This window comes from Malus domestica, chromosome 16, assembly GCF_042453785.1.
Source record: "Malus domestica chromosome 16, GDT2T_hap1".
NCBI classification, from domain to species: Eukaryota; Viridiplantae; Streptophyta; class Magnoliopsida; order Rosales; family Rosaceae; genus Malus; species Malus domestica.
Window position 1 is genome coordinate 35,993,998 of NC_091676.1, and position 21,711 is coordinate 36,015,708.

The 21,711-nt window shown below is 37.7% G+C and overlaps 2 protein-coding genes and 1 long non-coding RNA gene across 4 annotated transcripts; 2 read left to right on the forward strand and 1 right to left on the reverse strand.

Moving 5' to 3' along the window:
- Positions 1-408: 408 nt before the first annotated feature.
- LOC103403990 (nucleolar GTP-binding protein 1-like) lies at positions 409-4,355 on the forward strand. 2 transcript variants are annotated; one of them, XM_008342844.4, is made up of 3 exons: positions 409-577; positions 1,636-3,681; positions 4,055-4,355. In XM_008342844.4, the coding sequence occupies exon 2, from the start codon at positions 1,650-1,652 to the stop codon at positions 3,669-3,671; it is 2,022 nt and encodes a 673-aa protein (XP_008341066.3). In that variant the 5' UTR covers positions 409-577; positions 1,636-1,649; the 3' UTR covers positions 3,672-3,681; positions 4,055-4,355. The 2 variants fall into 2 exon arrangements, with proteins under 2 accessions (XP_008341066.3, XP_070672255.1); XM_070816154.1 differs by having other exon boundaries at positions 442-577; positions 1,633-3,681.
- A 439-nt stretch (positions 4,356-4,794) lies between these two features.
- On the forward strand, positions 4,795-6,374 carry LOC103403988 (glycine cleavage system H protein 3, mitochondrial-like). The gene is made up of 4 exons (XM_008342843.4): positions 4,795-5,217; positions 5,510-5,598; positions 5,813-5,983; positions 6,113-6,374. The coding sequence occupies exons 1-4, from the start codon at positions 5,109-5,111 to the stop codon at positions 6,239-6,241; spliced, it is 498 nt and encodes a 165-aa protein (XP_008341065.1). The 5' UTR covers positions 4,795-5,108; the 3' UTR covers positions 6,242-6,374.
- Positions 6,375-19,506: 13,132 nt separating this feature from the next.
- Positions 19,507-20,791, reverse strand: LOC139193177 (uncharacterized). The gene is made up of 4 exons (XR_011577580.1): positions 20,610-20,791; positions 20,271-20,468; positions 19,880-19,986; positions 19,507-19,767 (listed from the first exon to the last, which is right to left on the reverse strand). It is a non-coding gene; the product is annotated as an uncharacterized lncRNA (long non-coding RNA).
- Between the last annotated feature and the right edge of the window lie 920 nt (positions 20,792-21,711).

Consider the following 21,711-nt stretch of genomic DNA (forward strand, 5'->3'; position numbering starts at 1 on the left):
CAGACCTGGGCCAAAACGACGCCGTTTTGCCCGTATGTTTTGAAAAAAAAGAAGCGCGCAGCTTCTTCTTCCTCTTCCTGCAGTGCCGAGCTTCGTTCAGGATTTTTGTCAAACACTTGGCGTGCGACTCCGACCCCGACGACCCCGACGACCCCAGCTCCAAGAGGTCGCGTATGGGAGCTTCAAGGTTGTTTCCATGGTTTCCAAGGGGTCGTGCGACCTCGACGACCCCACTGTGGATCCGCCCCTGCATATAGTAGTACACAAGCTAGAAAAAAAGAAGAAATTAATTAACATTTTTCCTTTTTGAGAGTGGCCTCTACGCCCAAGAACCCTAGTAAAAACCCCACAAAAAAACCAACACAAAAAATCACATCTTGGGCCTGTTGGGCCTGTTGAGTTGGGTTTGCGGTAGAAAAGCCTAACCCTTCCCTTATATAGTTTTCTTTGTTGTGTGTAATATTCCAGTTGCTAGAGGCGCCGCCGCTTCTCTCAAACCCTCAAACTCTGAAACTCTGAAACTCTGAAACCTGAAACCCTGAAATCTTCATCATCCCCTCTCTCACTCTGTCGTAAAGTAAGTCCTCACCGATCTCTGTCACCGTATTTCGCATACTCGTCTTCTTCTAATTGGGGTTTTCTTATCAGAAAGTTGCTTGAGCAATATCTGTAATTTATTACTGACAAAAATCACAATATTGGTTGGTTAATCTCTTTTCTTAAGCGGCTCAACGAGTCATTAGTGTAATTAATCCAAGCTTGCATCTTATTACGCATGTATCAGGATTTTTGATGTTGTTTTGTTGCAGACCATGTATTCATTTGTATGGTACTATTTGTTAAATTTTCCTGAGAAAAAAAATAAAGTACAATGTTTTTAGCTAAATTTTCTCAAGTTGTGCGAGTCTTTTGTTATTCTTGGACTAGTAACAAGTAACAACTGCCTTTGAATTGTTTCCTACTTGTTCATGCTGAGAGATTTTTTAAATTTAAGCTTGGTTATGCGCGGTTTAGTGAGGAATTTCGCTCTCGTAATGACGGTCATGAACTTATGATTTTAGTGATGAAATTAGTCATTTAGGTTCATTATCTATTTAGTTGTTTCTGTCTATAAATTTTTTGTTAATGGTTGCTGATACGTTTTGATGCATCTCCGGGTTATATGCATTTTCTTGTGGCCGTTGTTAAGGTGTTGGCGGGGTTCTTATTAATTTTTGTGTTGACAAGTACATAAATGACAGTTATGAACTTATGATTTTAGTGATGAAATTAGTCATTTAGGTTTATTATGTATATAGTTGTTTCTGTCTATAAAATTTGTGTTAATGGTTGCTGATACGTATTGATACATCTCCGGGTTATATGCATCTTTCCAGTGGCTTTTGTTAAGGTGTTGGCAGGTTTCTTGTTAATTTTTATGTCGAGAAGTACTCTTGTGCGTTCTTTGAGTATTACAAACTAGTGTGAATATAAACTAGACGTTTTAAATCAGAGGATGTGCTGTGAAAATCAGGTTTTAATTATTATTGCTTTGGTTAGGAACTTAGGAATTAGGATACTCATATTTTTGACTTTCAGTGTATGGTAAACCTAACCTGGGTATTAACTTGTTTTTTTTATATTTTTTTTAAGCAGATCAGTAAGTAAACATGGTTCAATATAACTTCAAGAAGATGACTGTTGTACCAAATGGGAAGGACTTCATTGACATTATCCTGTCTCGCACTCAGAGGCAGACCCCAACTGTAGTCCACAAGGGTTATGCCATTTCCCGCCTTCGTCAGTTCTATATGCGCAAAGTCAAATATACTCAACAGAATTTTCATGAAAAGCTCTCCACAATAGTTGATGAGTTTCCTAGGCTGGATGACATCCACCCTTTTTATGGCGACCTCCTTCATGTTCTCTACAACAAAGACCACTACAAGCTTGCACTTGGCCAAATCAATACTGCAAGAAATCTTATTGGAAAGATTTCTAAGGATTATGTGAAGTTGTTGAAGTATGGTGATTCACTTTACCGATGCAAATGTCTCAAGGTCGCTGCTCTTGGCCGCATGTGCACGGTTATAAAGAGGATCGGTCCTAGTTTAGCTTACCTGGAACAAATTAGGCAACACATGGCAAGGCTACCTTCAATTGACCCTAATACCAGGACAATATTGATTTGTGGGTATCCGAATGTTGGAAAGAGCTCATTCATTAACAAGATCACAAGGGCTGATGTGGATGTCCAGCCCTATGCCTTTACCACCAAGTCACTCTTTGTGGGGCATACAGATTATAAATACCTGAGGTACCAGGTAATTGATACACCAGGGATCTTGGACCGACCATTTGAAGACCGTAACATTATTGAGATGTGCAGCATCACAGCTTTGGCGCACTTGAGAGCTGCGGTGTTGTTCTTCTTGGACATCTCAGGGTCTTGTGGGTACAGCATTGCCCAACAAGCAGCTCTTTTTCATAGCATCAAGTCTCTGTTTATGAACAAACCATTGATTATAGTCTGCAACAAGACTGATTTGCAGCCATTGGATGGTATATCCGAGGAAGACAAGAAGTTGGTCGCAGAGATGAAATCTGAAGCTATGAAGACAGTGATCGGTCAGGGAGGTGAGGCTACAAATGATGATGGGGTACTCTTGACCATGAGTACTTTGACCGAGGAGGGGGTAATTGCTGTAAAGAATGCAGCTTGTGACAGGTTGTTGAATCAGAGAGTTGAGCTGAAGATGAAATCCAAAAAGATAAATGATTGCTTAAATCGTTTTCATGTTGCCATGCCAAAGCCTCGTGACAACAAGGAAAGGCCCCCATGCATACCTCAGGCAGTTATAGAAGCTAAGATTAAGCAAGCAGCGGAGAAGGAAAAGAGACAGACAGAAAGGGATTTGGAGAATGAGAATGGCGGTGCAGGTGTATACTCTGCCAGTTTGAAGAAGCATTATATCTTAGCTAATGATGAATGGAAAGAGGATGTCATGCCAGAAATTCTTGATGGGCACAATGTGTATGACTTTGTTGATCCTGATATTTTACATAGGCTTGAGGAGTTGGAACGAGAAGAAGGACTCCGTCAGGAAGAGGAGGGTGATGATTTTGAGATGGATGGATTGGAATTGACTCCAGAAGAGAAAAAGACATTGGCTGCGATCAGGAAAAAGAAAAGCTTGCTCATTCAAGAACATAGAATCAAGAAAAGCACAGCAGAGAGTCGACCCATTGTACCAAGGAAATTTGACAAGGATCGGGAATTCACAACAAAGAGAATGGGGAGGCAACTATCAAAATTAGGAATTGATCCTAGTAGGGCAATTGAACGGGCCCGAAGCAGATCTGTGTCTAGGGGACGGAAGAGAGAGAGATCAGTTGACAGGGGTGATACTGATGGTGGCGATGCTATGGAAGTGGATACACCCAACAAGAAGCAGCGTATGTTATCTAGATCCCGTTCAAGGTCCAGGTCAAGGCCTCCGACTGAAGTCGTCCCTGGAGAGGGCTTCAAGGACTCTAATCAGAAGGCTAAGGCACTACAGAAGGCCAGGAAATCTAATAAGAATAGAAACAAGGATGCTCGTCGTGGAGAGGCAGATAGGGTCATTCCCACTCTAAAACCAAAGCACTTGTTCTCTGGAAAGCGCTCAATAGGAAAAACCCAGAGGCGTTGAAATATTTGAGGTACCTCAGACACATTGCATCACTTTCAGTTCAGCTTGTCTTTCTTTTGACCACTTATTGGGAAAAATTTATTATAATGATTTCTTTATTATCAGCCTTGGCTTTAGGCATGCGTATGTTTTCTGCATATTACATGTTTTTCGGACCAGTTGCATTCCTTTTTTTTGTCTATTACATGCTTGAAGCACCCATGTATGTGATACGGATGTGCGAGAGTACTTTCGTGTAACTACCAGATAGAAGTTTTCAGTCCAGTGGAGTTTAGATTTTCACTTAATAATATTTGAGGTATTAAGACTGAAGAAATAGCATTGTCAGGTGCTCAACTTTTTGATGTTTCCAGTAGTAATCAATAGGCCTTTTCTTCTTGCAGGATGGTTGGTTTGTGCCTTTGTAGCATGCACCGGGAAGTGTAGTTGCTGATGAGAAAGCACTTAGTTCTTTGAACTTGTGGTTCGTCTCGGCAGGGGAGTGCAGCATGAAAGATCATGTAACCAGACTATTTATAGTTTCCGTATTTAATATTTGTGTTATGGTTTTGAATTTACACAGAATTGTTTGTTTCTGTTCCTTTTGGCTTTCGTAATTTGTAGTTTGACATACTGTGAGACGTTGCCTAAGTGAAACTGCTGTTTCTTTTGCTTGCGGAATGAAAAAGGCTTAACTTTTTGGCATGTTTAAGTGAATTGCCCAACCAAATGAGTTATTTAATCGATTATCCTTTTGGATTTGATTTTTCGAATTTCAAAATTCACTCTGGTCCGGCCTCAGGATTTGAATTTGGATGAAGGGATCAGTGTATTCTTGCAGGAAAAGATAACTTTGGTTTTCTGTGATGATGCACTTGTGATTTGAAAGTTATTCTCAAGGCATTCACAAGGTGGTCTTTGCATTCGGGTCGCTCATGGACTCATCTTGGTATACCCGAATGCATAATTTCTCTCGTGTGTCTTGGTTAGATGAGTGACGAGGAGGTGTGCATTTACCAAAATGCATATTTTCTCTCATGTGTCTTGACTTTTCATATGCACGACTTTCCCGCAAAATGGGCCTAGTTTAATTTGCATTTATGTCAAAGCAAAACTTGACTAGCTTGGTTCAGGCACGAAAGTTTGTGGGCTTGTGAAAGTTTGTGCTACTTTCTATATTGCAACGTGCTCATACTATCTTAGATTTCATTTTTCACAGTGACGATGAGTAAAAGTTAAAAAGTTAAAAACAAGTTGAGCTTGAGTTGAGATTCATAAAATAATAACTGAAAAAAAAAAAAAAAAAAAAAAAAACTGGGGCTTTGTATTTCAAACTTGGGATGAAGCTTTTGTTGCCAACCATTCATCCAAGATAAAACGACATATCCCAACTAGCCTTTGGAGGTTTGAGATATCCACACAGAGAGAGATAGATTTCGGCAGACAGAGAGAAGAAATATGGCACTGAGATTGTGGGCTTCTTCTACAGCCAACGCACTCAGAATCTCCACTGCCTCCAAATCCCACCTCTCCCCTGCATTTTCTCTCTCCAGATGCTTTTCTACCGGTACGTACACTACACTCCTCCCTTCAACTTCATATTATATATGGTTTAAGTAGTCAATTTCTTTACATCTGTTTGATGTTACTAATATCAAAGTTGGCTAGAGCAGTGTGCTCCATCATCTGCAGTAATTTGCACTCAAGTTTGAATCCCCCACCTCGTAGTTTAAATTAATTTAGGGTAAATGTCATTGTTTGTCAAAGAAGATAGAGAATTTTAGGAGTGCTATGTATTTGGGGTATTTTAAAGTTTGATGTTTTTGGGTAATTAAGTTGAAAAGGTTTGGATATTGCAGTTTTGGATGGATTGAAGTATGCATCTTCACATGAGTGGGTGAAACATGAAGGCTCAGTGGCAACAATTGGTATCACCGATCATGCTCAGGTTAATATTAATATGCATATCTCCATTTCTTTATCTTGGATGTCTCTTGCAACTGGGTTGAAGAAGTATTTGTTTTTTTTTTGAATTGTATTGTGTAATTATTTCGTTTCCATAATGTTATATGGACATAATAAAATACAAAATAATCATTTCAAAAGTTGCACGTAAGTGTATAGACCATGGAATGGGTGATGTAGGTGAAGCTTTGTTTCAGGACCATCTTGGAGAAGTAGTGTTTGTTGAGCTGCCAGAATCTGGTCGTTCAGTCTCTCAAGGAGGCAGTTTTGGAGCTGTGGAAAGTGTCAAAGCAACCAGTGATGTAAATTCCCCAATCTCCGGCCAAGTCGTCGAGGTTAACTCAAAGCTTACTGAATCACCTGGTTTGGTAATTCATCTTCCTTTTTGCCTATACTTACTATTTTTCCTAAAGCAATGGTTACCCTTCTTTCAATTTTCTTCAAATATTCATAATATATACTCCGCATGACCGTTAATCGATTTTGGGTTTATTTAGATCAATTCGAGCCCCTATGAAGATGGATGGATGATCAAGATCAAGCCCAGCAGTCCATCAGAGCTAGAATCCTTGTTGGGACCTAAAGAATACACGAAATTTTGCGAGGAAGAAGATGCAGCCCATTAGATATAAGCATGCAGTGAAGACCCTATAATCTTGAACTAACTGATGTTCAGCTGTTTAAGGTTCAATTAATGTTTGATTAAGTTGTTATTATTATCAAGGTACTGCAAAATCTAAATCAAATGTGCTTTATTTATTTCCCTTTCTACCGTCCCATACATCAAGTTTCAACCTTCTGCCTACATTTCATGTGAATAAAAGTACTCGTTCAATCAAAACCCCAAAAAGTTAAAATAAATGCAATTAGGGTGCTTTTGTCGCACTGGACTTTTTGGGACTAGATTAGTCTGAACTCTTGGCTTGGACTAAGCATGATAAAAATAGTGAAGTGTTTGGTGCAGTGCATAACTAAGTCTCGGACTAAAATATTTTAAACCCAACATTTTTGTTAGTAGGACAACGGGAAATTAAGAAACATAAATTTTCGATTGCAAATCACACATTCAACTGGATACAGACTATTCCAAATTTATTCGGTTTGCCTTTCACGAGAGCCTTGAAGGCCTGAACGGAGGATAAAACATTAGAATTGTAAAGAATCATTCCATAAAGTTTCTCACAGTCGATCAATATGTCGATTAAAGATTATCAAAACCACAACAGTTGAGTCAAATGAGGGTACTGGATTTAGCCTGTGACAATGCCAAATCCATTCACAAAAAACAGAGAGAAGAGGAAGAGAGATTCCTGACGTGGGCTAGCTAGGATAAAGGGATATGGGAAGGACACAGACACACAGGAAGGGATGAGCGTTCCATAAAAGCATTTTCATTTTCTGAGAATATAAAAGCAAGCCCACCTGAACTTTAACAAAAAACTCCTCATAGTACTGTTTATTTTAACAAAAAATCATATTTTTATACTAAAAAGTTAATCATGGTACTATTTATTTTACCATTTATTTTGTCTTTATCGTTAAAATTCAAAGTTTTCAAATCTTTTTAATTAATTTTCCTCTCAAAAAAGCATACACCTTGCTCCGTAATGATACAAAAACTAGAACACAAACTATTGAAACTAACAATCACTAGGGGTATAATCAATTTGGATTTCAAAGAATTTTAATGATTTTTTTTCAAATTATAGATTTAAGAGGATTTTAATAGACTTACAATTCTATATGAATTTTGGTAGATTTATATGGATTTCTTTTATAGATTTCTATAAATTTGTATTAACTTCTTTAATGAACTTCTTAAGATTTTTAAATTTTCTTGATTTTCTTAAGATTTCTATGTATTGGTGCGTAATGCGCACTTTGCTCCAAGTAAAACCACGATTCATTTTCGACAACAGTTGGGGATACTACATGAGCTTCCATGATGAAAGAGTGGATATAGATATTACTAAAAATTAGGCCCGTGCGTTGGCGCATGAACCAGCTGTTTCAGGCATAATCGGATGAATAAAACACATTTAAGTCGAATAAATTCAACACAATTATGAACAAACAAAGGGATACATGAGTGAATGAAGTCGATAAGATAAGCAGTTTTGCTTTTATATACATTCAAGTGAGTTGGCATATAAACACATTGTACAATGAGTGGGAAGAAGCTGAACGTCTTTGAATAGAAAGAGATGGTTTCTAAAAAAGTTTTGTTTCCTTAAGAAATAGAAGAAATATAAGCAACATGCAATTCACACATATTTTGCCCTTGTAGTTAAGATGACAAAATATGTGTTCTGCAAGGCAGACACCTATTTCAGCAGTTAATAAAAAACATAGAAAGTGTTTAGTACTTGTTCAAGTAGCTAATAGTTTTCCAAGCACAAATGTTCAAAGCCAGAAATATGTAGAAGCCCTGTTTTCATATGAAACAGAAGCAACATGCAGTTCACACATATTTTACTCCTACAGTTAAGACGGCAAAATTTATGTCCTGCAAGCTAGGCACCTGTTTTAGCAGTTAGCAAAAAACAGAAAAAGTGTTCCGTTCTTGTTCGAGCAGCTAAGTTGTCAAGTAAAATAAAAATACGAATGAAATACACTACAAATTGTATGTTTTGTCTTTAAAATGCAATTCAAATCCGAAAGTAATAAAGATGGTAAATTGTAGTTATGGGTGGCTGCATCTATCGCTTGATAATTCACATTCTTCATCCTCCAATTTCTTGCAACAAATTTTAGTAATTATGGACGCCCCAAACTTACTAAAAGATTTTCAATATCTTCTTTCATTGCAGGGTCCAAGAAGAACCAAACCATTTCAAGAACTCGCATTGCAAACATAATAGAACTAATTCAAATATGAAAACCCACAAATCACAATGCTCCTATCCAGTGAATCATCTTCATGGACCGCATCTTCTAAAATCGTAAAAGGCCCTTCATTCTCCACTATTTGAATCGTACATTTCCTTTCTACTATTGATCTATGAAACCAAACTATCACTTAATTAAATCTCAAACACTTCTAACTAAATCTTAAATTAAATAGAGCTGTTCAATTATATTAAACTACATATAGGGAGAGAAAAGAGAGACTTGGAATTATCAGATCCTCAATACTGACCGGGCCATAATTCTGATTGGGTTTCAAAAGTGAAGTGTACACCAAATGCTATATCAGTGTTGTCAGATGCTGAAAAGTAACTGCAATCCAGGGAACCATTTCATTTATAAGTATAAAAAATAATAGAAAGAATCAGGGAAAATCTGTGATGGTGGAAAACATAAAAGCCAAATCAAAACTACAAACCTGTATTAGAGGTTTATTAAATTCAATGTTGAAACCCATTTAATGGTATTGTTCAAAACCTAAAAAAAAGATTGAATAGTCATGGTAGAGTGGAGGGAAAAAAAGAAGAAAGCCACTATAAAATTACAAGCATCGTCCAGCTGAGAACAAATATGTAAAAATAGTTGGCCACTTATTTGTAAGATGGAGAATATATTAAGGTATGTTCATGCTTGCGGAGGCTAATGAACATTGTTAGATACTGGGTATGCATATCATTCATTTAGTAGATATAGAGGGTAGGAGAATGTAGTTTCAAAATTGGAGAAGACCACTTCCGAAGAAAAATATAATATAAATGTGAATTGCAGATATAAATCCAATTTTCAAACAAAATTCACTAATATAAATCTGAAATTTGAACTGTCTACGTTTTCTATTAAAACCCATTGTTTATCTTCTAGCCATCATACGTCTCAAACAATACCTTTTCATCAAATTTTTTAAAACCATTCATACTTGTACCAATCAACTCTATCATGCTCAAACCAGTTTGATCTAATACGTAACAAAAAAGTTGTACTTCATATTTACCATACCATGTCTCCTTTGTCCCTTGGTGAAGTCAATATCGTCCCACCAACTGACCATTATTTTGCAACAGTTAAAATCTACCCCACGGGATCTTGCCACTGGAGGAGCAGCTTCCGCCACCGTAAGAAGCATCGCTTCCTCTTGCTCCATCCTCTACCAAATTGTTGGAACCGACGCTCATATCTACTGGTTTAGGAGCTAGTTGTTTTGCATTTTTTGCAACCCAGTCTTCCCTCATACCTGAAAGTTCCCAAGAAAGTTAAAAGCAGAAAGAAATAATGACCCACACATTCTCCACGTTGCACATAAAGCTCATAATTAATTTTAGAAAACAACTTATTTGGCACGAATAAATTTCTCGGTCCCACTTCTGTCAAAATTTGGTGCCAATTCTTTTTCCCAATAACTGTTTACCTTTTCATTACCCATGGCTACACAAAAGTACATAGAGAGTTAACTAACAGGATAATAAATCAGAACATAGTAGTTGGTCAAAAAAGATTAAAAACACACGATGCAAGAATGTGAACACTGAACCCTAAACCCTATATGAATACTATCAGACCATTCGTAACATATATAATAGTTTTGACAATATGAGAACATTGAGGACAAACTTCAACACTCATGAAATCTTATAAAAATGCATTGTTTGATAAGAATCAATTATGTTTGGTTCTTTCTTGTTGAGGGAGATGTTATAACCAACTCAGCTAGAGAGTCATTCCTACAACATCAGCCTATGCAAATTACGACATATGCACATACTATGCCACATATAATTTCTCCTCTCTCTCCCTCTCTCTCTCTTTTTTTTTTTTTTTCCGTAGGCTGAGCTGATATGATATGATATTTAGCATGAGAAATTAAATGAATTAAATAAGTTTCAAAGAGAAGAGAAGGCGGCAGCTAATGACACACCCCGTCCCGAAGGAGGGCATGCTGGCCGTCACGTGAGAGTGACGTAACCATTTGCACAGTACGGAAGCTTTAAGATACAATTTATAAGTTGATACACCCGAAGGTGAGTCCTAATTTTGTCCAATCTGTCAGAACACCGTCAAATTCCTCGTAGCCACCACACCTCAGCTATTCTTTAACCTGGAGGGGCGCAAAACCAAAATTGAGTGGGTCAGTAAAACAATTCTTTTCAAATCCAATTTTTTCTCAAAGCATTGTAACCCCTCTCCGTAAAACCTGTATACTTTCCCAGAAATGTAAAATATAAATATACATATATATTCTCAAAACTTCATTTTTACTATCTCAACATTTTTCTTTATCAATCATGTCATGCCATGTCTAATTCAACAGTTAAGTATGGATGCATCAACAATAATCATATCAGGTGCAAGAAAGTAATCAACCGGAGGCCCTCTAATAGCCATGTACGGTTGAACCTAGAGCTCAAAATCTATCACTCTCACACTCTGCCGGAGTCACTCCGCGTGACCTGTACGGCCTTCTGCACATAAGTTACGCTCTAGTGCTTTTCATAATCATCTGTGCACATAATCTAAGGTCACCCACCAGTCGGAATCTCACTAACACTCTCGCGACTGGCCTGTCGTACCCACTCCGCGTGGACTGTACGACTAGCATCTACTTGGATCCAAGACGAGCGTGCGATGCGGTGAATACTATAAGCACTAAACTATGGTGCAGGATTTGAGCTCAATATATATCAACATCATCATAACAGTATTTAAATACTCACCTGATACTCACCTGTGCGTCCGCCGCACCAATTCATACATATGCATCATATATCATTTCATATCATTTCATGCATGGCAATTCGATTCACATTTCTATATACTTTTCATATACTTTCATGCATAGCGTTTCAATTCACGTTTTTCATATAGTTCTATATACTTTTCACATATTTCTATTTAAAACATAATTTCATGCATTTTCAATTTCTGGGAAAACGGCAAGTATATATATATACTGAAAACAAAACTGCCCACTCACAGAATACATCAACGTGTCGAAGGTCCCTGAGCATCCCTTGGCCATGCCCGATGCCCGCATAAGCCTCACCTATACAAAAGTAACCAATTTGGCGTTATTTAACGCCTAACCCAATTCTTAGCTAATAACTCCTCATATATTCCTCAAATTGGGTATATGAATATACCACTGTGACCTACACAACCTCAGGATCATCCCCATATTTTTAAAATAATTTTTGGAGGTTTCACGCGCCCCCACGCGCCTGACGTGGCACGGACCTACGCGCTCCCCACGCGCGGCCACGTGCCAAGCACACTGACGGTGTCAATTGACGCCGTCAGGAATATTCTGTTAAAACCCCGGAATATTCCGTTAACTTAACCGGATACCGTTACTGCCGTTAGGAATATTCGTTAAAAATACCGGAATATTCCTTCTTCTTCTCCGGTCGTCCCTCGCCGGACTCCGGTCACCGGAAACTGGGGAATATTTCAAATCCACTATTCTCCTTCGTTTTTCATCCAAATTTCTCGAATTTTACACCAATTTGAAGCCCTAAACATCTACTTTCACGTTGGACTAGTTTTAGGGCCTAAAAACTACGAGATCAAACTTTTCAAAAATTCAAGAATTCGGCCAAACTTACAACTCGTGATCCTGACGTCCAATTCATGCCAACGAAGCACTCCGAGCTTCCTTGGGACTTCCTTAAGCTCACTGTGAGCTTGGTTTGGCCTAAAACACAACCAATTCAAAGCTCATGAACAGTACACATTCACGGCAACTTTAGAAACTAGGGTTTTCGAAGTGAAACTTACCTTAAACTGGTACCTACGTGATCGTGGAGTCCTCAGGAATGCAATGGTGGTTTTAGATTGAACGATGGTAGAAGTTTTAGATGGTTTTGGAGCTTGCCCGTGTGAGTTCGAAGGAGAGAGAGACAGAACTGAGAGAAATCGTGAGGGAGGAGAGAGAGAGGGACAAGGTACGGGAATTGGGGAAGGTTTTGAGGGATGTGGGGATCCCACGTCTCCAACCCAATCCCAATTTCAAACTTTTAACATAGAAACCTAAGTATAAGTCTTGGTTTAGGTTTCTAAAACCAATTAATATTCTAATTCACCAAAGTTTAAGAACCTTAAGTAAAAACAAGTTTCCAAATTACGCACTTTAGTCCCGTTTAGGGACATTTTCGTAACTTCACGTCCTCGGAATTAAAAATTCCGGGACGGGCTGTGACAATCTTCCCTCCTTATAGAATTTCGTCCCCGAAATTCCAGCAACCAACTAAATCAACCATACTCATACAATAGCCTCGGGTAAATCTCTCTCATCCGATTCTCTTTCTCCCACGTAGCTTCTTCCGTTGAATGGTTCCTCCACAATACTTTTACCACTTACTCTGTCTAAATTCTCAGGACCTTCTTTTTCCAATCCAAAGTCGTCCTTGGTTCCTTATCAAGTCGAATCCAATTTAATTCTCAATAGTTGCACCAGAATCTCATGTGACGAATCTGCCACCTAGTGACAACGTATCGAACCCAAAATACATTAAGTACCTTAGCCAACTCTGAAGACATCACCACTTGTATGCGACTTTATTGATTCCTTTAGTGATCAAAAATGGTCTGATGTGTCTAAATCTTATCTTGTCTCCTTTCCAATTCTCGCCATTTCTGTTCGTGGTGAATTTTCCAAAATATCGAATCATGAAACACATCATGCACTTATAACAAATCTGGAAGCCATTCAATTCTATAATCAACTTCACCAACCTTTCGATGATCACGCTAAGTCCGATTCATTTAGGATTTAACTTGCCTTCCTTTCCAACCTGAGTTATACTTTTCTAGGGTGAACACTTCGAAAATATAAAACCATTTACCTTATATACTCGATTAGTGGCATATCAATATGTTGATCTCTTTTGCCATTCCTGGTTACTTCAGGTTAACTTAATCACCTGAATACTTTGAGGAGACTCATCCATAGTCTCAGGGCCTACTAAAACTCTTTCTTGATCGAATCTTTCTCTATTCAGAAGCATTTCATTCACACGACGCTTCAGGGACCCTATGGCGTTATTTCGGAAACTGCGCACCCAACATACTTAAGAAACTTAGCAGTTCCGTAAACCAATTCTTCTTTCTATAAAACAAATAAGTACCGTTACTCAACCCTGGAGTAAATGTACTAACTTGGTACATTGACCAACTATCGCTTCAAATTCAATCATAACCATCCTATGTATCATGAAACTTGTACACATAATCCAAAGTAATATTTTTCCATTTCCACTGCGAAACAGAAAATAACCGTCTCAATCCAAAGGTTTACTTCTTTCTACTTCAATCTATTGACCAATAAAAACGTCAAATGGTATACTAGATCTCATTACTTTTGGAATATTGCAGAAGTTGTACAGTGTACTTCGTCCAAAATTGCTTGCTTTAAATCCTCAGCATTCGGTACATACTTCTTACTTTCTTGTATCCACATACCATTTGATTCACGAATCATGTACTCATTCTTTTTCCTTTCTTTCCTTGCCTTGGTTAATTCTTAAATTCCTCGTCAAACATTTAAGTTTCGAGTACGACCTTACCAAACAGGCCTAACTTGAAATTTAACAAGTATAACTTCTTCTCGATCTTCCATTCTTAATTTTTCTTCCGTTGGTTTTCAATCCACAAGATGATACTCTTGGCAAACGTGCCAGACATTAATCATACTGTAGTCTTCTCACCAAGTGCTTCAGCTACAACAATTCACGATCACCCTGATCGTACCATCATAATCACTAAGTAATTGAATCCACCTTTGTTGCCTCATATCAAAATCCTTCCGAATAAACAAATATTGGAGACTCTTTTGATTTGTAAAATCTTGCATTCTTATCAACATATAATGTCTCCACAACTTCACAGCAAGGATGATAATCGTGACTTCCAAGTCACCAGTAGGGTAATTCATCTCATTAGGTTCCATTTGTCGTGAAACATATTCAATCACCCTAACATTTGCATCAATACATCTCCAAGAATATTTAATGTACCATCACCATAAACCAATAATTACCGCTATCTTCTGGGATTACTAAAATACGTGCATGAGTGAGGAAATACTCCAGTTGTTGAATCCTTTGCTCACAATTTCCTTCCCACTCATACATAACCTCTTTTCTCCACAGTCTCGTTAATGACAAAGCAAGGACTGAAAAATCTTTCACAACCATCCAAGATAGCCTGGTAAGCTAAGAAATTCCGAATCTCAATTATGGCTCGTGGTTCCAAATTCTCAATTTCTGCTATCTTTTAAGGATTCACTTGAATACCTTAAGAATATATAACAAATCTCAGAATGCCACCTGATTCATCTAACTTTAGCATTTGCTACTTAGCATACAACCAACGTTCTCTCAATCTTTGCTTCACCGACTTAATACATTTACATGCTCTGCTCTGGTTCAGAATATGCCAGAATATCTTCAATGAAAATGATATCAATTTATCAAGGCATTATTGGAATACTTCATCCATCAACTCATAAAACAGCATGAGTATCCACATAGCATCACCAAACTTCATAAGGACCATAACAAGTCCAGAAAACCATCTTATGATCAACGTCACTTAATATTCAATTGGTAGTAACCAGATCTCAATTCAATCTTTGAATCTTCGCAATTACTTCTGAGCTGGTTAAATAAACATCAGTACATCACCATGGATAACGGTTCCCAATCGTTACCCGATTCCATTGTCTATAATCAAAGGATAGTCTTAAAATCCATTTTCTTCCTCACCAACAAACTGGTGCTCCTCAAAAGTGTTGTACTAGGTTGAATGAAAATTTTATCAACCAATTCTTTCAACTGAATTTCCAATTCCCTTAACTCATCATGAACCAATCTTTAACATAAATTTATACCTGGCAACAAATCAATAGTGAACCTCATATCTCTGCCTGAAGGCAATCCAGGTATACTTTCAAGGAAGACATCAAGAAAAGTCTAACCCTTTCGACATTATTCACACTACTCCAAACAACATTATTTAGCACCACATGAGCTAAGTATTTTTGACAGCCTTTCGAAAACAATCTCTTTGCTCTTACAGTATAAATAACGGCCTGACTCAATCCACTTTGCATACTTACAAAAGTAATCTTTGGTCATCCAGATCGATGGAAAGTAACTGGTTTCCCGTAACATTCCATCTAGTCACAACTATAAACAACCAATCTAATGGAATAAAATTAACTGATACAATATAAATTCTATTATTATTAAGCATTCTAAATAAGTACAATACTAACATAAAATAATCTACCGGGTTGCTTGCTTAACGAATCCACGAATGAGTTATTAATATTACGGTCTGCAGCCCGCAATACTGATAAATCATCGTTGTCTCGATAAGTAGGCAACCACTCTCAAAGATATAACATTACTATTTTGTCACTCAATGCAAAATACATACACTCGTCTCAACTACATTTATTTACTACTCTTTAGGTAAGAACATACATAATAAGAAATATATCAGCCGAAGTCAACTAGAATGACCAATACGGCTGATTCAACTCTTATCTCAATAATACGTCGGCCGGATCCACTCCGCGTGGTCGGTACGGCCGAACCTATAACTCACCAATTTCTCATGGTCTGTACGGCTGAACATATAACTCATCAAATCTCTCTGTACTCACGGTCAATCCGACCAAACTACCAAGTCCATAACTCTGCTGAATCGACACTATGATATCATGGAAAATTGTTGAGTACAACTGATTCTAGGGACAATTCACAATTCTGCGTCCCCTCTGTTCACATAAACACATTTATTAATTTCACACTTCCCAAAGTGTTAATTTTGTACCTGCTGCACAAGGTACATTTCCTTTACTCGAGACACCTTGTCTCAAATATCTGGATGGAACGAGGCAAGTCTAAAAACTTTCTATAATATTCATTTATCGTCAACTTCCTTGATTCACACTTGCAAACTCTTGCTTACTACCATCGATAAATGCCGGAGGGATAAACTTTTCCTTAAACAAGTCCTTAAATAATTCTCAATCAGCTGTTTCCTCCGGTGACAACAATTAACAATCCTGTTTCCACCAGGATACAAATTCATACCCAAAACCAGGTAGTCGTCTCGACCCCTTGTCAGAAGGAAGATTCCTTTGACTTGCATAATCCAAAACTTCTTTTCCAAACGGTTAAACCGTTACTTCGCTCCCTCAGGTTCATCATTTCATAAGGTGATTCAAATTCGACTCATAATCCGTCTTAAAATGTCCCTTTTTATAATAGATTGAATCACCATAATAATAGTTTTCCCTAAACCGCTATATTAGGGAGATTAAATTCCTCTAACTAAGTGGCTTGCTACGAGGCGGTGTAGTTCTGACAGAATTCACTAGAAACTTCTCAAGATGTCCAAGATTGCAACCATGCTCTGATACCAACTGACACACCCCGTCCCGAAGGAGGGCATGCTGGCCGTCACGTGAGAGTGACGTAACCATTTGCACAGTACGGAAGCTTTAAGATACAATTTATAAGTTGATACACCCGAAGGTGAGTCCTAATTTTGTCCAATCTGTCAGAACACCGTCAAATTCCTCGTAGCCACCACACCTCAGCTATTCTTTAACCTGGAGGGGCGCAAAACCAAAATTGAGTGGGTCAGTAAAACAATTCTTTTCAAATCCAATTTTTTCTCAAAGCATTGTAACCCCTCTCCGTAAAACCTGTATACTTTCCCAGAAATGTAAAATATAAATATACATATATATTCTCAAAACTTCATTTTTACTATCTCAACATTTTTCTTTATCAATCATGTCATGCCATGTCTAATTCAACAGTTAAGTATGGATGCATCAACAATAATCATATCAGGTGCAAGAAAGTAATCAACCGGAGGCCCTCTAATAGCCATGTACGGTTGAACCTAGAGCTCAAAATCTATCACTCTCACACTCTGCCGGAGTCACTCCGCGTGACCTGTACGGCCTTCTGCACATAAGTTACGCTCTAGTGCTTTTCATAATCATCTGTGCACATAATCTAAGGTCACCCACCAGTCGGAATCTCACTAACACTCTCGCGACTGGCCTGTCGTACCCACTCCGCGTGGACTGTACGACTAGCATCTACTTGGATCCAAGACGAGCGTGCGATGCGGTGAATACTATAAGCACTAAACTATGGTGCAGGATTTGAGCTCAATATATATCAACATCATCATAACAGTATTTAAATACTCACCTGATACTCACCTGTGCGTCCGCCGCACCAATTCATACATATGCATCATATATCATTTCATATCATTTCATGCATGGCAATTCGATTCACATTTCTATATACTTTTCATATACTTTCATGCATAGCGTTTCAATTCACGTTTTTCATATAGTTCTATATACTTTTCACATATTTCTATTTAAAGCATAATTTCATGCATTTTCAATTTCTGGGAAAACGGCAAGTATATATATATACTGAAAACAAAACTGCCCACTCACAGAATACATCAACGTGTCGAAGGTCCCTGAGCATCCCTTGGCCATGCCCGATGCCCGCATAAGCCTCACCTATACAAAAGTAACCAATTTGGCGTTATTTAACGCCTAACCCAATTCTTAGCTAATAACTCCTCATATATTCCTCAAATTGGGTATATGAATATACCACTGTGACCTACACAACCTCAGGATCATCCCCATATTTTTAAAATAATTTTTGGAGGTTTCACGCGCCCCCACGCGCCTGACGTGGCACGGACCTACGCGCTCCCCACGCGCGGCCACGTGCCAAGCACACTGACGGTGTCAATTGACGCCGTCAGGAATATTCTGTTAAAACCCCGGAATATTCCGTTAACTTAACCGGATACCGTTACTGCCGTTAGGAATATTCGTTAAAAATACCGGAATATTCCTTCTTCTTCTCCGGTCGTCCCTCGCCGGACTCCGGTCACCGGAAACTGGGGAATATTTCAAATCCACTATTCTCCTTCGTTTTTCATCCAAATTTCTCGAATTTTACACCAATTTGAAGCCCTAAACATCTACTTTCACGTTGGACTAGTTTTAGGGCCTAAAAACTACGAGATCAAACTTTTCAAAAATTCAAGAATTCGGCCAAACTTACAACTCGTGATCCTGACGTCCAATTCATGCCAACGAAGCACTCCGAGCTTCCTTGGGACTTCCTTAAGCTCACTGTGAGCTTGGTTTGGCCTAAAACACAACCAATTCAAAGCTCATGAACAGTACACATTCACGGCAACTTTAGAAACTAGGGTTTTCGAAGTGAAACTTACCTTAAACTGGTACCTACGTGATCGTGGAGTCCTCAGGAATGCAATGGTGGTTTTAGATTGAACGATGGTAGAAGTTTTAGATGGTTTTGGAGCTTGCCCGTGTGAGTTCGAAGGAGAGAGAGACAGAACTGAGAGAAATCGTGAGGGAGGAGAGAGAGAGGGACAAGGTACGGGAATTGGGGAAGGTTTTGAGGGATGTGGGGATCCCACGTCTCCAACCCAATCCCAATTTCAAACTTTTAACATAGAAACCTAAGTATAAGTCTTGGTTTAGGTTTCTAAAACCAATTAATATTCTAATTCACCAAAGTTTAAGAACCTTAAGTAAAAACAAGTTTCCAAATTACGCACTTTAGTCCCGTTTAGGGACATTTTCGTAACTTCACGTCCTCGGAATTAAAAATTCCGGGACGGGCTGTGACAGCTAATATCTTACCAGTTGATAAGGTACCCATGTTTAGAAAGCAAGCTACACCATCTTTAAGATAGTTTGGCAGTTGACCAAATGGAATTCCCCATAATTTTGACAAAAACGGTAAGAGGAGACACATAAATTGTGCCTGTAATTCACATTTACAATAGATTTTGGCTTTAATTAGGTGAGTTCAATTTCAGGACACCAAAAATATAAATTTGAAAGGCCATCAATTTGTATGCCTTTTTCAAGAATGCCTGACAAATTGGGGAAGAATAGAAGAGGAATAAAACATTATTAGGCATAAGCCACATGATGGAAACATTGCAGTACACATTGATATGCAAGGTGCAAGACACATGAGAACTGTTCTCCAATTATAGTCCTTACAAAGAGTTAATTAGACCAGTACAATGATACACAAAGAAAGACATGAAAGAAGTGGGAGAACATTTATCGTCGAAGAAATTATGTGGTAATCAACCATAGAATGCATTTCCTTGCATGTAGGTGTTTCATTCAAGAAAGTAATTCATGCTCCTGCATGTTATCGAATGTTAATGAAACTGAAAAGACATAACGAATTAAAGTTATGCAACTTAACAAAAACAAAAACATCTGGGCTGTTCAAGAAATAAAGTCAAAACATTACCTCAAGAGTTCGATGAAACCTAGATATATTGTCAGGGGCGATTCTGGGAGAATACTTGATATAGAAATATGGCTGAAATCCATGAAAATGGCACCAAACACTATGTCCTAGGATGATGCGACAACTTATCAAAGTCAGAAAATGCATTATCTCAGTTTATATTAGTTTAGTTTAGTTTAGTTTGGTAGCATATATGATCCCCGTGCAGCAACATAGAATACTTAGTAAAAGTTACATTTCTGAGAACAAATAACCAACATGCTTGACCGATAAAACAATGCAGATGCTTTAATAATACAAAATTACAGTTTTATTTAGGTTTCTCAGTCACCAACCAAACATTGTCATAGCAGAAAAATAACCCAAAAAGAAATTAGGAGCACAAACCAACCTTCCATTGTGGAGCAGCAAGGATGAGGGGGAGAAAATTGATTCCTGGAGGAGCTTTTTCGTTCAAAACTAAGTCGAGCAGCAAGGAAGAAGGGTCGAGGATTGTTGTGAGCTGGTGTTGCGGGTATAAACATATAGAAAGCTCCACTGTCTCATAACAGACACAAATCGAATATGATCACCATGTCACATTAATTACCTAAAATTCAAAAGGTTATATACATTAGTATGTAGAACAAATTAGTTACATTTCATTAAACTAAATTTTTTTACAGAATATGAGAAATAAAGAATTTGTATTGTTTATATGAAAATAGAATAACAAAGAACATCTGACTACCATTTTATTCGGTAGTTTCCTCCAACTGCAATTGTTGTGATTGTGGGAAATCTTTTAATAAAGCCTTCAATTCAACCAGCCGTACACAAACATAATAGACAATGTTTTTTTAGCGAATTATGGACAAAGCTTAATACTCAAATGCAATGAAGTGGAAAACAAAATCCAATTCTAGGACGAATGGGTGAGTATGACTCTCAAAGCTGGTTTAAGTTTAAATTAGTGAATCACCATAAACTTTGTTGGTTGATTTTCACTCATGGCCTACTTTTTATTCAAGTTCCTGTAAATAAAATTGGTCTTTTAACATGCTCTTTTCTAAATTTAAAAAGGATCGTTATTTGTAAATAAATTCAAATCCCAAATTGAAATTGCAGTGTAACCAAGCCACAGTTTATCAGATGGTTTTTTATCCTAGCCATAATTAAACTAATGTGATTTATACCTAGAGACTAATGTGCTTTTTCACATGTTTTTTTCTCTCAAAATGTATAGAAATATGAAAATGATCATCACAAATTTCAAAACCTGCATTAACCAAAATTAATGCTGCTTCCAGACTGATCAGGTTTTTTTCATTGTTAACATCACTAATTACTGTGTGAAGCTTAATTACCTAACTACTCCTTATATAAGTCCATATATATATATATATATATCAGAATGATGTTTTCAGATAACCTACCAGGCATGATACAGACTAGATGTTATGGATGCACTCTTTAGTTTAGAGATTCGAACAAAACACATCTTCAACATAAAGATACTTTATGTAAGCTGATAAAATTAGTAGTCCTTAATTGAAATCAAGCAAGATGGTATCTTCTCCAATATTCAATCACATATTCAATCCAAACAACATGTCTAATATTCAAGAACATGTCCAATCGTTAAGCACATTTACAAAACAGATCTAGAACATTTTAAAATCCTCTTAGCAGCAGAACATAAACATAAAAATCCAACAGAAAGACAAAGCAGCATACTAGTTCTCTATCTTGTATGCTATTTTCATGTGGATCTTCCTAACTCATCCCAAAAAACCGTGCACATAGTTCACCTGCAAGCATCATCCCACAACCAAAAATTAGACAGAATACAT